Here is a 15,741-nt window from a genome sequence, read left to right on the forward strand (position 1 = left end):
TTCTGTTTTTTCTTTCTCTCTTTCCCCTTTTACAGATATAACAGATTTATTGAGGTATAATTCATATACCATACAATTTGGCCATTTAAGTGTGTAAGCCACTGGTACCCATTGGCACTCATTCTCTATTCCCTGCTATCCCCTCAACTGTAGATGACTACTAATCTACTTTCTTTCTCTGTAGATTTGCCTATTCTGTTTTCTTTTCAAATACTTGCTTATCAAGTGTGGAGAGTACCTACCACTTTCCCGGTGCTAGGGTTGTGTTTAGGGGAAATGAGATAGTAGAGACCACATTTCTTTTCCTGATGACCTTATATTCTAGTGGTAGCCTCTTAGCATGGTAAGATAAGGACACTTAAGCAGAGACCCAAAGGATATAAAGAAATCAGCTTGTTCAAGATGTGGGGACAGAAAGAATAGTAAGTCCAGAGGCCTAGAGGCTGACCTGAGCTTCATGTGTGGAAGGAATAGGAAGGTGGTCTGTGGAGTTGGGTCTCATTGAGCAGAGGAAGAGGTTGGCAAGTAAGGTAAGAACCCTGGAAGGGGCCAGATTGTACTGGAGTTATCTGGCCTTAATAAGGATTGGGATTTGTCGAACTGCAGGGATTGGTATTCAAATCCTCCTGCATCTATCTGGACGCTCCTGCTTGTAACTCAGTTTATGGATTGTGCTGGTATCTATCCCCTGAGGTCTATCATTTGTTGTATATGGTTCAAGTTCCTCCTAGAAAAGGTTTAAAATGTTGGGGATGAAAGTTTATTAGGGGTGGGTGAGAGAAAAGGAGGATAAACAGAAAACAAAGAGAAAAGTAAAGAGATTTATAATGAATTTCTCCTGATGAATTCTTAGTTTAACCTATTTATTGAGTTCTTAAAAAACCCCATTTTGGAACCTCAGCACTTCAGATTATCTTTGATCTGGAGAAAAATCATCCTCCCCACCACCCCCTTTGAGAAAAATCATTCTTGAGTAGAAGAGAATATGATTTCAGAATTATTTGACACATAGTTTTGATCATAAACTAGCAGGGTTAACAAGGATTTGGGCTTTATTTGAAGAAGATTGGGGGTGACTGGTTGTCCCCTTCTCTAGGCTTTGAATGCAGCCCTTTGTCCTACTTTTCTCTTCCTTTTGTTCCTTGAAAACATAATCTTGCTGTGTTCCACTGAGATTAGTGAGTGTCCTGTGGTAGGGTGGCACGTTTAGTAACACGAGAAGAGGAAGCACCACACACCCTCATAAGGGAGTTGCAGGCTCACAGGGTACCCCTGTGCTGCTGTTAGCATTCTGTAGCAGAATGAAGTTAATGAGAACCACAATTAGTTTTCTGAATGTTGAACAAAACACACCTGAGTCTAGGGTTTTTTTTTTTTTTTTTGAGTGAGGTTTATAGATAGATACTCATTTATTCAGTATTGTGATAATTTTCTTTTATTTCTAGGAATGCAAGGAACCAATTTTTTTTTGTATGAGTTTTTTGGCCATTTTTGTTATCTTTTACATCATGTCACATAAAGTCAGTTTCACCTGCTTGCCTTTTTTTCCTGGAAGTTGTAGCAATAGCAAATGTGTAAAATTGCACCAAATCAAGTTGTAAAAACCAAAACTGTATTAATGCTGCTAGTTTGCTTTGAGGGCAAGCCCTGGGGACAGAGTTACCCATAAGATTCTTTGTTAATGCACCATTTATTTATTTATTTATTTATTTATTTTTTATTTTATTTTATTTTATTTTTTTAATGATAGTCACAGAGAGAGAGAGAGAGGCAGAGACACAGGCAGAGGGAGAAGCAGGCTCCATGCAGGGAGCCCGACGTGGGATTCGATCCCGGGTCTCCAGGATCGCGCCCTGGGCCAAAGGCAAGCGCCAAACCGCTGCGCCACCCAGGGATCCCGTTAATGCACCATTTAATGAATTGGTCTTATTTTATGATTTGGAGAAAAAGGTTGAGTAGTTCCAGTAGTAGTAACTTTGGCCTTAGGTTATAGTCTGTCTTGGGTTTTTCTTTTATCGACATTTTTTAGATTTATACTTTAGATTTAACCCTTATTTCCAAAGTGAGAGATTTGACCTTGACTGTCTGTCTGTCTTTCTTTCTTTCTTTCTTTCTTTCTTTCTTTCTTCTTTCTTTCTTTCTTTCTTTCTTTCTTTCTTTCTTTCTTTTCTTTCTTTCTTTCTTTTCTTTCTTTCTTTTCTTTCTTTTCTTTCTTTTCTTTCTTTTCTTCTTTCTTTCTTTCTTTCTTTCTTTCTTTCAGATTTCATTTATTCATGAGAGACCCACAGAGGCAGAGACATAGGGAGAGGATTATGATGAATCTTTATTACATATGAAGTGGGTGAAATTACTCCACAACAGTGATCTGGACATAGAGATCACAGATCAGTGATCTGAGCCACAGGCTATGCACATTACATAGTTTTGTGAATAGCTTGGAGAGTACAGATAGGAATCTGTCTTCAAGGTGTAAAGAAAGATTGTAAGACGCATTGCTCTTCCTCTTCCTGCTTCTTCCTTAGTAGGTAGGCAGTGATAATAGCAGTGTATTTCAAGGTAAGTAGTCCAAATACAGATTTCAGTCAGAAATTATCTTTTGAGTATAGATTGCAGGCTGGGATTGGGGAAATGGTGATATAAAATAAAATGTATGTTTTTATTTTGTTATAATCAAGAAGGTAAATTTTAGGAGGAATGGGTTTCTTTCCATTAGATTGATTGGATGTAAAAATTTAACTTTAGAATCTTTTAAAGTCCTAAATATGTTGTCTTTCCATTTCCTGCCATTTCATATGTAAGAAAACCTGATATGTTGAGATTTAAAATAACAGTTCAAAGATGAGATATTTGTTATAGACCTGAATTTAAAAAATTCTAAAGTTCTGTGTGAACACTTACATCAAAAGTAAATGAACACAGACGCAAAATATTTATAAGATCAAGACCTGAGTGGAAAGCAGATGCTTAACCAGCTGAGCCACATAGAAATTCATCAGAATTTCATAGATTTTTTTCATCATCAGACTATTTCATCAGAAATAAGTATTTCTGATGAACAGAAAGTTATTATTTACAACCCTTTCCCCTTTCAATATGTTATGAAGACAATTTGGTATGTTTATCCATATGCATTTGGTACAATTGTCCTTATTCTTTTAAAGTATTGAGTATGGGGCAGCCCAGGTGGCTCAGCGGTTTAGTGCCGCCTTCAGCCCAGAGTGTGATCCTGGAGACCCGGGATCGAGTCCCACATCGGGCTTCCTGCATGGAGCCTGTTTCTCCCTCTGCCTGTGTCTCTGCCTCTCTCTCTCTCAGTGTCTCTCATGAATAAATTAATAAAATCTTTAAAAAAAATAAAGTATTGAGTATGTGTTTTCAATAGCATATAATATGTGGGGTGTCTATTCTTATTTTAAACTAACATATCTTGGAGGAAATAAAATGTGAAATATCTCTGTATTGCTGATGAAAATTAAATTAACCTTAGACTTGATAGCTCACTTTTGATTTTGGCTAGGGTGGGGGGATCAATCCTGTCATTTACCAGCTGTGTACAATGGACAAATCACTCATTCTTCTGACCCTGAGTGTTCTCATCTGATTTAGCTTGACCTAGGCCTTTTACAGATGTACATTGTAGATGTGAATATGAAAGGCAAAACCTTAAAGCTCTTAGAATATAAAATAGAATGTCTTTATGCCCCAGAGTAGGAAAAAAATTTTGTTTAAACCAAAGATCAAAGCAGTACCCATAAAGGTAAAAATGAACAGACTGGATTACCTTAAGATTAAGGATTTATGTTTATTAAAAGATGCCCTTAAGAAGGTTGGAGAGCACTTTATGGGTTAGGAGAAGATATTTGATACATATACACGTAAACGTATAGATGTTTACAAGTGTATACACACACACACACACACACACACACACATCAAAGAATAACCAGGCTGTATAAAGAATCCCTATACATTAATAAAAAGACCAACAATGCAATAGTAGAATGGGTAAGAGACTTGAATAAACACTTTACAATAGGAAATATTCATGGAGTCAGTGAATATGTGAAAAAGTTTCTTTAGAAATTAAGAATGCAAATAAAATGCACAGTTGACTACTATTACACCACCTATAAGAAAGACTAAAATTGAAAAATGATCAACAATACAAAGTGATGATGAAGATGGGGAGCAACAGGAACTCTGCATACATTCCTGGTGAGAGTGTGAAATGGTACAACCACTTTGGAAAACATTTAGTAATAACTGTTAAATTTGATCTATACATATCTAATGTCCCAGTAATTTCACAAAATGTGTTTATTTTAGAGAACTGTGTGCTCATATGCAGCAGAAAGATGAACATAATGATAAAGCAGTGCAATATGCTGCAGTGTAAAAGCCAATGTAGAGAGAAAAACAAGGAACACTTAGTGTTCCCCATTTATAAATAAATATTTATATGAAGAAGTACTGAGTAGGAATGAACATCAGTGAACTTCAGCTATGTAGACCATCATATTTGAATCTCACAAAAGTATTGAGTGAAATACAAAATATAAACCTCAAAGAAGATCTGTATATATGGATGATTATATTTCCAAACATTTCAAAAACCAGTGCTAGGGATGCATACTCAGCATAAAATTATGAACCCCCCAGCAAGGAAATGGTGTGATAGTGGTTACCTTTTGGGCAAGAGAGAAATGTGTTAGAAGGATACTTGGAGATATATTTGCTTTATAATAATTTATAGTTACGTATTTGCAATTACACATTTATTAATGTGTGCTATCTATATTTTACAATTGATTTTTAAAAGTTTATCCTAAAAAATTAAAACAATTTCTAAAGGTGAATAAATTCCAGCTATAAATCATGACTTAGTAACTGTCCCTTCTAATTTTTAATCGTATGTATATATGTTATTGGTGTTATTGTTTACTGATCTTTTCACTGTTAGTAGTTTTTTTTTTTTTTTTTACGATTTTATTTTATTATTTATTCATGAGAGACACAGAGAAAGAGAGAGGCAGAGACACAGGCAGAGGGAGAAGCAGGCTCCAAGCAGGGAGCCTGATGCAGGACTTGATCCCGGGACTCCAGGATCATGCCCTGGGCTGAAGGCAGGCACTAAACCGCTGAGCCACCCAGGGATCCCCAGTAATTAAGTACTTTTGGAAAAGGGATCCCTGGGTGGCGCAGCGGTTTGGCGCCTGCCTTTGGCCCAGGGCGCGATCCTGGAGATCCAGGATCGAATCCCACGTCGGGCTCCTGGTGCATGGAGCCTGCTTTTTCCCTCTGCCTGTGTCTCTGCCTCTCTCTCTCTCTCTCTGTGTGACTATCATAAATAAATAAAAAAAATTAAGTACTTTTGGAAAAGAGTGATGTGCTGAACAGCCGCATACAGGAACATAAAAATTGATAAGGCACAATTCTTTTCAACTTCATGTTCGGTGACATCATGTTGGTGAGCTCAAATTTGCCATGATGGGTGTAGTTACATCATGGAAATTGGCAAGAGCTGCCAATCAGGGTTTTCTCCACTTTCCAAGAAAACTGATTGTACATTTACTTGCACACTACTCTGCTATTTGCCATATTGTGTGAGAAATATTAAAGAAAGTAATACTGACTAAACATTTACCTATTTTTATCATATTAATATAAGCATTATTTGACCTTCAAATTATTTTGCTTCTATGCATCTCCGAATTTTACTCTTAAAATTGAGAGGGTTAGTAGTAGGGACGTGTGGGAGGCTCAGTTGGTTAAGCATCTGCCTTCTGCTCAGGTCATGATCTCAGGTTGCTGGGATCAGCCCCACATTGGGCTCTCTGCTCAGCAGGGGGTCTGCTTCTCTCACCCTTTGTGTGTTCATGCTCTCTCTCACTCTCTCAAATAAATAAAATCTTTAAAAAAAAGAGGTTAATACCATCAACTAAAAATAGTTAATAAAAGTATAGTATTTGGTTTAGAAGTTCTGTTTGGTATAATGCTCAATAAATTTTGCTGTTTAAAAAAATCATCGATAAAGTGAATATTTAGATTTTTAAAAAGATTTTATTTATTAATGAGAGACAGAGAGAGAGAGAGAGAGAGAGGCAGAGACACAGGCAGAGGGAGAAGCAGGCTCCCTGCGGGGAGCCTGATGTGGGGCTCAATCCCTGGACTCCAGGATCATGCCCTGGGCCGAAGGCCAGGTGCTAAACTGCTGAGCCATAAGGTGAATATTTAGGAGAATGCAAGCATTTCCCTAATCTGAATCTTCACAGTTCTTTTACACATTTGTTATAGAAATGCTGAGTTGAAAAAAAAAAAAAAAAAGAAAAATGCTGAGTTGTTCTTTACTAGTATTCTGTTTGAATATAAAAACTAAATAACTACCTGGAATATTTTTCAGATAATGTTTTATTTTATTATTTTATTTTTAGGTGATTCCTCCTCGGGAATGGAAGCCAAGGCAGTGCTATGATGACATTGATAATTTGCTTATTCCAGCACCAATTCAGCAGATGGTCACAGGACAATCGGGACTGTTCACTCAATACAACATCCAGAAAAAAGCCATGACAGTGAAGGAGTTCAGGCAGTTGGCTAACAGTGGCAAGTGAGTGTATGCAATTTGCTATTTTTATTGTTTTCAAAGATATACACAAACATGGTAAGAAACCAAGTAGACAGAAGAGCTGGTGATGCAAAGTGGGAGTCTCCTGCACATCCTCTTTCAGTTTTCATTTAATTGTTTCCGTTTTCTGTTCTTCAGGTTGTTGCTTGCTTACATTTAGTTTACTGCTAAGGAAATTGTTTCTCATCTTATCATCTTATTCATTATATCTGTAAATGTTTTTTTTCTATTTTTTAGTATAGAGTGATTCTACACATGATTCATATTTGTTAGGCATATTTTCTTCTTTGTGTGACAGTGTTTAAGTCTTTTTTTTTTTCCAGCTCTGAGGTACCCTTTTGTTTTTCTTAGCTGAAAGGACTTTTTACACCCATGCGCCTCCTAGCACCATTTATCCTGCCCACACAGTGGCAGCATAGTCTAAAAGGTGCCATGGCCATAGGGGTTGGGGAGTTACTTCACATTCCAGGCTGGAGGAGTGAGGGGCTTGGGAATACTCCCCACCAACAAACCTTTACCAGCAAGAGGCCATGACATCCCAACCCCCAAGCCTGTGTTCTGTTTGGAGGTGGCAATGCCTCCTTCTAGCTCTCCACACTTGAGAGGAGCAGGACCAGATGGTAAGTCGCCAGGCCCCTGGCTCCAGTGATGGTAGCTCCCAACCCTGTCCCCTGCCCAGGTCACAACCCTAGCTCCATCCCAGGACAGCAGAGATCTCTTCTCCTTGGGCCTCAGTGTTAGACAGAGCCCTCTATACTAGTCAGGACAGAGGCAAAGCTGGAAGCAGCAGCGGTGGCAGAAAAGGAGCAGGCATCAAAACTGGTAGGTTGTGGGGCCAGCAGCATGGGGCCAGAGGCTTTTTTGAAGTCAGGGCAAGCTGTCTGTCTTTTCAACTCTGGGGCTGGTCACTATGTGGGTGTAATTGGCTGTAACACAGGTATTTGAACACCTTTCTCTCTGGATAGTAGCTGATAAACTTGCTGCTGCCCACTTCTTGGCATCAAAATACCAGATAGTGATGGCATACCTGTGGTGCCACCTCATGGGGGTTCTACTGGTCAGACCAGAAAATGAGCAACCCATCAAAGAGTGGCTTGATGTTGGTTATCATGGGCCAGCCTCAGGGAGATCTACAACAGGCTGCCATGCACCTTGATGTCCCAGTTCTGATTCAAGTAATAGATAGAGGTGATACAGTGCCCATTGCTGTGGGGATTGTCCATATGCCTTATGCACTCCAGCCTATTGCCTGAGTAAGATACCACCATGGCCTTGGTGTGCCTCTTGATGATACGGTCACCCAGTACTCCGTGCAGTGGTGGATTACCATGTCCACATGGGCTATGAGGACCCCAATGCTTTGGCAGCTGGGCTCGTGACCTTCTACCTAGGCAGTCTGGCCCTGCAGATGCTATGTGGTGGGATAGCCTGCTGGCTCCCTATCTGCCTGTCACACCAGTGCCCAGTCCACTTCAGGGTCTCTACCTTGGCCAGCACATGGCCACCCAGTGCCACCCTCAGGAAGCTGTCCTTGACACAGATGCTGTAGTACAGCATACAGAGCACAATATAGTCCAGGGCCGGGTGCTTGAATGCAGTAAGCAGCACTCTCTCCTTTAGCCCCACACTGACTTCACCATTGCCACTGCTACAGCCATGGTGTCCTCCCCTTTGGCCTCTGCCTCCTGGTTCTACTGCCTGAGACAAGGGTTGCTTGCTTAGGTGCAGGGGCATCCCCACCATCCTCTGTCCATTTCCATTTGGGAACCTCAGCCCTGGTACCCTGGGCCACCAGTTGCTAGCACCCCTTCATGACTAGTGTTGCAATGCCCTTACTCTACAGTGGTTGCAACTGACCATCCTTCTGCCTACTGAAGCCCTAGCACAGGGGGCTGGCTATTTTGGAAATGGCTGTGGCCTTGGGGGTCCCACTGCCTGCCGAGGCCTCAGCAGGTGCTCCTGGTTGGTTGTAGGAGGATACTAGGGAATAGGGCAGGTAACTCTCCATTCCAGTTCTGGCCCAGCCAGGATCCCACGGTGGTGACACAGGATTTGGCAACTAAGGAAGAGCCTGACTTAGGGGCTGTGGCTGCTGGGCTGTCCTTGGCAGTAGCATCCTCATCTCCCGGGCATGGTAGGTACAGCTGAGGCCCATGATGCTAGCTACCCTTACCCTCCTCTGCCTTCTCATCTTCCACTTGAACCTGAGGTTGGGGCAGGTGTGCCTGGCATGGGGCAGGGTGAGGCAGAGCAGGCAGCAGAGGCTCTTCTTGTACCTTGGGGGTGCCCACTGGTCACCAAGCCTTGCTGCCCCTAGGGGCTTAGGAAAGGACTCGTCAGGGTGGTAAGCTTTTTCCTCTGCCTTCCACACCATATCCCTGACAGTGTTTAAGTCTAAGATGATAAATCATATATTTAGAAGATGAGTAATTTAAAAAGGAAGCCCTCAAATGATTTGGAGGGCCACCACTATTGTATTAGCATTATTGTAATTATACCTATTGCTGTGTTACAAGTTATCCCAAACCTTATAGCTTAAATCAACAAGCATTTATTTAATAGCTCAGTTTCTCTGGTCAGTAATCTGAGAGTGACTTAGTTAGGTAGTTAGGTGGCTGTGGCTCAGGGTCTCTTATGAGATTGCAGTCAAGATGTTAGGTGGGGCTGTTATCATCTGAAGGCTTGACTGTGACTGGAAGATCTTCTTCTGAGATTGTTCCCCTTACATGGCTGCTGGCTAGAGTCCTGAGTTCCTTGCCACATGGACTGCTTCTCATGTTGTGGCAGCTGGCTTCTCCCAGAGCAGGTGAACCAAGAGAGTAACCAAGATGGAAGCCACATTATCTCTTCATGATCTGTTTCTTGATGTTCCTTCTGCCATATTCTCTTTGTTATAAGCCAGTTGCAAAGTGTAGCCCATAATCAAGGAGGATAATTAAGCTGTACTTCTTAAAGGGAGGAATTTTAAAGAATTTGAATATATTTAGAAACCATCATGGTTATAATTATTAAATTATCTCTCTTTTTTAAGATTTATTTGTTTTTAGAGAGAATGCATAAGTCCAGGGAGGAGGAGAGGGAGAGAGGGAGAGAGAGAGAGAAGTAGACTCCCTGCTGAACACAGAGCCCAATGGAGGGCTTGATCCCAGGACCCTGAGATCATGACCTGAGCCAAACCAAGAGTCAGATGCCTAACCAAATAAGCCACTCAGGCACCCTTTTAAATTACCTTTTTAAAAGTTTCTGATATGGTAGTTAAGGCCATAGACCAAAACATTAATTTGAAGAAAAAATTATAACCCCAAACCAGCCAACCAATCAACCAACCAACCAAAAAACAACATTGTCTAAATTCTCTGGGTAGGTGTGTGTGTGTGAAATTAAGCTCTTTGGATGAATTTAGTTGATCTCTTTTTAAAATTTAAAATTTATATTTGACATAGCACTGATGGTGCTTGAAGAATCTTAATTCTGTGTGTAAAGTTCCAGCTATGGAGCATTGTGGCTATTCCAAAGGAATTGAAATTTTGTATTTAATGTGAGTCCCTTCTTTTGAATTTTTGGTAGGCATTAGTAAAGTCTCATTGGTTCAGATCTCATTAATTGAGAATGTGAAATTTTTTATCATAGACTGGACTGGTTTGCATTCAAACTCTTTAAGGACTCTTTTAACAATTTATATGTGCAATGCTATTGAAACAAGATTATGGAAGCAAATTTACCCAGCTTCTTATAAGTATAAATGGTTTGCTGTATTGTTATCATCTAATACCCCTTTCCAGAGTCATTCTTAAAGGGTTAATTAAATACATTAGTTCATTTAGTGGAACATCTGCTTGACTACTTTGGTATTTTGGGAGAGAATTTGTACTTGCAAGTAATCAGACTATACTTGTTAGAAAATGTTTGTCAATACTTTAACAATCATAATTACCATAGGAGAAGTGCAAAGTATCGTGGGGTTTCAAAGGAAAATAAGACTTCTCTGGTGGTTAATCAGGAAATGAGTGATTTCATTTAGTAGGTGCTGTTGAGATAGATTTTGAAGGACAGAAATGCTTTTATCAGTTATAAAAGTAATACATGCTTATTTGAAAATTCAGACGTTATAGAAATACATAATTTTAACTCCCAGAGATGATCATTGTTAATAATACTATGGTAATTCAAAATATTGATGAGAACAGAGCTTTGAAGACCTTTTTTTCTTATCAAAGAGAAACTTCGATCGTCATTTCTAGCCTATGTGATTATTCTAGCATAGTATCAGTTTTCTATTTAGGGGCAATTTATTTTACTAGGCACTTATTTTGTTCGTATATCTGTTCAATTTTTACTCTTGTGGCTTAGTTGTAGATGCACTTTTCCTGGAAATAGCCATTTAGGTTACATTGTTTTCTGTACCAGTGCCTGGTACAGTATCTGATGTATATAGTATGGGCTGTTTCAGTATCTGTTGATTGAATAGGGTCATGAAAGCTAAGATATACTTGAAGTGGTACAAATTATTGGACATATTGCAATGATTTATTTAACAATATAAATTTCTTGATTTTCTGAGGTTTAAGAATGATTTTAAAAAATAATTGGCTCTTTTTTTAGTTGTGAAATATCTATTATGATATTGCATGACAGGTCCGTATTAAATTTTATTTTTTGAGTTGGATTAATTTCATTATAATTGTTACAATATTAAAATATCTTTGGTGGGAATGCAAACTGGTATAGCCAACTCTGGAAAACAGGATGGAGGTTCCTCAAAAAATTAAAAATAGAGCGCCTGAGTGGTTCAGTTGTCTTAGCCTCTGATTTTTGATTTCAGATTAGGTCATGATATTATGGTTATGAGGTCGAGTACCACGTCGGGCTCTGCATTGAGTGTGGAGCCTGCTTAAGGTTCTCTCTCTCCTCTCCCTCTGCTCCTCCCTTTAGTTCACATGCAGTCTCTCTCTCTCTCTCCCTCAAAAAAATTCTTAAAATTTAGAAGTAGAACTACCATAGGATCCAGCAATTAAACTACTAGGTGTTTACCCAAAGGATATAAATATACACCCTGAAATTTATAGTAACGTTATTGACAGTAGCCTAACTATGGAGTACCTTGAGTGCTGAATGGATAAAGACACAGACACACACACTCACAGGAATATTACTCAGCCATCAAAAAGGTGAAATCTTCCCATTTGCAAAGAGTGAATGGAGCTAGAGTGTATTATGCTAAGCGAAATAAGTCAGAGAGAGGCAAATACCATATGATTTCACTCATATGGAATTTACGAAACAAAACAGATGAACATATGGGAAGGGAAAAAAAAGAGGGAAGCAAACCATAAGATACTCTTTAATGTTAGAGAACAAACTGATGGTTGATGGAGGGGAGTGGGTGGAGGATGCACTAGGTGGGTTATGGGTATTAAGGAGGGCATTTGTTATCATGAGCACTGGGTGTTGTATGTAAGTGATGAATCACTGAATTCTGCAACTGAAACCAATATTACATTCATTATATGTACACTAACTAGAGTTTAAAGTTTGAAGAGAAAAATAAAATTAGGATTCCTAGGAAAAAAAATACTTTTGAAAATTCTCTTTTTATATTTCCTCTGCCAATTCCATGTGGGAAAGATGCCAGTGAAATGGGCTTCTAAGCCTTAATCCAAGGCTTTTGCTTGTTCACTTATAGCTGTACTCAGGTCAAATGGTGTGCATAATGGTAATGGGGTGGTCCTGAGATGGGGTTAGTTTTCATGGGAGGTGGGAGGCATTTTCCTAGTTTTTCTGTTAATCTGTTTTCCTTCATTCAGTGCATGCCCTTGCTTAGGTGCACAGTCAAATGTGCTTGGTGTAAACAGTAGACAGGATAACATGCTCATTGGTTAGTAACACAACTTAATCTGGAGAAAATCTAGAGACCTCCAACATAGTTCTACTATAAAGCTTTATAGAGGTGAGTAATATGCTCTCTTGCATTACATTATTGATCTATATTTTCTTCTAGGCTTAAAGCTATGTGCTTTACATAATTATGTGATGGAGTCCTCACAATAACTCAACTGTTATTATTCCTTTTTTATAGAGGAATAACTGTGGTCCAGAGAAATTCAGTCAACTGCCCAGGGTTACATAGCTTATACATGATAGACAGGCTGGTCCTGGAGACTCATCTCTTAATAATTGTAATACAGTGAATAAATGGTTCTGGAAAAAAAGGAATGGTTGGATTGCTTTTGAGCAAACTGATACTGGATTTGTGGGACAGCTGTGATTGTTTGACAGTCCATTAGGGTAGGAATCTGTAGCTAGGCTTCTTTAGAATTGGGCACCAACAGAGTGAACTGGTCACTTTTCTCAAGTTTAGAATCATTGTTTCAAATATTCACAGATCTTATAATTTAACCTCAGTAGCCAACACTGAACCATGTGTTTCTTTTTTAGAGTTATAGATTGTTAAAAATTGATCATGATTGAGTAGTATATAGTGATAGATTGTTTAGGTCTATTATAGTGAAAGACAATTTAGTCCTTTAATATCCAAAATCCAACAAATATCTCTAAGTCATAATAAACCGTATCTCTGTTATCTTTTTTTTTTTTTTTATCTGTCACCTGAGACTGACCTGTGGTTAGCTTGCCTAGAATTCTTATTACTTTTGGAACCTACTAATCAAAGTGGTGGAATATAGTGGAGTTAATGATGCTTTCATGCCTCTCCTTTTTATTTTTGGCTGTCCTGTTGAGATTCTAATGTTTTAGATAAATCGGCAAATTATTCTATATTTAAAATACAGTTGTTAATTTGGTATGCTTGCATACTGCTTGGGTAACTATTTTGGGCATTTGGACATTGATTTTGGGCATTGATTTTGATTGTTCTACAGCTATTAAATCTAAAATAAAATGTCAGTTGGCTTTATAGGGATTGTTACTGCTACTAAATACTTTTTTACTGCTAAAAAGACTTTCATTACTTTGTTGATTTTTTTCACGTAGAAATACTGATATTTTTTGGTGTATGTATTAATATAAGATTATTTGTTCACAATCCAAATAATATGGAGAAGTAAATGCCTTTTGTAATTTCAATGTGAAAATTAATCATTAATAATATAGTATATATTTCTTTTTGACAATGAGTACAATTACAGATATCTTTATATAATATTATCCTAATATATTCACCATTCTATAACATGCTTAATTCACTATGGAAAGATATTACTGTTAATATACAGAAAGATCTATCTTATTTTGTATTTTGCATTTTATTTAACTAAGCCTTTGTTGGACAACATTAAGTTTGAGTTTTCAGTTAATGTTGCAGCAAACATCCTAGCTCATGTTTCATTGTGTACATCTCTGCATTGTTTAGATTGAATTTCCAGAGTTGGATTTTAGGGTTGAAGGTGCACATTTTTTAAAGGTTTTGATATTTTCATTATACTCTGAGAAGTTTGTACTACTTTATACTTTCACTGCAGCTGTGTAAGGGAAGTCTCATTCTTTCCTACCATTAATATATTGTGTTTGCCAATCTAATGGTTGCAAAGTATCTTATTTTGGTTTTGCTTTCTTGGATTTTTAGTGAAAAATTTTTTTTGATAAAATTTTTAAAATATGATTTAAGTCATATGGGTGGGGAAAATCTTGTAATCATCATATTGATTCATGCTCTTTTCATTTACCTTTTGCAGATATTGTACTCCAAGATACTTGGATTATGAAGATTTGGAGCGCAAGTACTGGAAGAACTTAACTTTTGTGGCACCTATCTACGGCGCAGACATTAATGGGAGCATATATGATGAGGTATATTTATACTGTAATGGGTTTTGTAAAGGGCACATTTCCTATTTTTGTTACCAGTTTAGGTACTTGAGAAGTAGTACTTTGTGTGATCTGTAATTCCTCATAGGATAAGAGGAAATAATACATCAGTAGGATTTCTGCTCCTGGTATTTTTCAGATTGAAACCAGCTAATGGAGGGCAGCCCAGGTGGCTCAGCAGTTTAGCGCTGCGTTCAGCCCAGGGCCTGATCCTGGAGACCCGGGATCGAGTCCCACCCACGTTGGGCTCCCTGCATGGAGCTTGCTTCTCCCTCTGCCTGTGTCTCTGCCTCTGTGTGTGTGTGTGTCTCATGAATAAGTAAATAAAATATTAAAAAAAAAAAAAAACAGCTAATGGTACAAATACCTGAAATTGGTCGACAGTAATATATATTTTGGAAAACATGAAGTACTATCCATAATACTACCACCTGAAGGCAAAAACGGTATTTTAATACTCATTCTTCTAGTAGCTTTCCTTTAGTCATTTAAAAAGTTATATTTGAGCAGACTTATTCTTTTTTCTGCAAATTGTGAAAAATTTTCTATTTTTAATCTAAATTTTAAAAAAGATTTATTAATTTTAGAGAGAGAATACATACACGCATGCTAGGGGGCTAGGAGGGGAGGGAGAGGGAGAGAGAATCCTAGGCAGATTCTCTACTGAGCCTGGAACCTATGGGAGGTGGTGGTAGTGATGGGGACTAGATCTCAGGACCTGAGCCACCCAGGCACCCCGAGTTTTCTCTTTTGTAAAAAGTACATATTATAGTCTTTCTAGTTATTTTTCATAAGACCATAATACGTTGGAACTAATCCAGTTCTTTTTGCCTCCTCCTAATACATGTCTTTTGTTGCTGTTGTTATTCTTCCTTTTTGAAACCTTTTATTTCCCTCTCTCATTGTTTTATTTTGGGAAATGTCTTACTGAAAGATTGAAGTAGTGCAGTGAATACTTGGTTACTCTTCACTTAGATTCACCAGTTGTTAATATTTGCCTTATTTCATTCATTTTTCCATTGCCTTGCCATTGTCTGTCTCTTTCTCTATGTCTCTGCTGTAACATTTGAAAGTAAGTTGCAGACATTATGATAATTATCCTTTAATTATTTCAGTATATCTGTTTTAATAACAAGGCAATATAACATTTGTATATCACTTAACATACAGATCATAGTCATAGGATCCTACTTTTGTTAATAATATATATAAATTGATTTTTCCCCCAGTCTGAATGATCTAGTCAAGGATTTTTCTTTATAATTAATAAGTGCTTTATAGGGTGCTGGTTG

General features: G+C 38.2%; 1 protein-coding gene and 1 pseudogene across 15 annotated transcripts in view; one reads left to right on the forward strand and one right to left on the reverse strand.

Annotated features, from left to right (window-relative positions):
- KDM4C (lysine demethylase 4C) overlaps positions 1 to 15,741 on the forward strand; it is a 411,111-nt gene that overhangs the window by 23,040 nt on the left and 372,330 nt on the right. For all 15 annotated transcript variants that reach the window (XR_012037932.1, XR_012037934.1, XR_012037931.1 and 12 more), the window contains 2 exons: positions 6,432 to 6,607; positions 14,317 to 14,431. Coding sequence is in view for 12 of the 15 variants with exons in the window: in XM_072841289.1 (XP_072697390.1) it covers positions 6,432 to 6,607; positions 14,317 to 14,431 (291 nt within the window). In the remaining 3 variants the exon portion in view is untranslated. The remainder of the gene's footprint in view (positions 1 to 6,431; positions 6,608 to 14,316; positions 14,432 to 15,741) is intronic.
- Positions 7,534 to 8,780, reverse strand: LOC140641992 (prolyl hydroxylase EGLN2 pseudogene; annotated as a pseudogene).

This window comes from Canis lupus, chromosome 10 (genome assembly GCF_048164855.1).
Source record: "Canis lupus baileyi chromosome 10, mCanLup2.hap1, whole genome shotgun sequence".
Classification (NCBI taxonomy): Eukaryota; Metazoa; Chordata; class Mammalia; order Carnivora; family Canidae; genus Canis; species Canis lupus.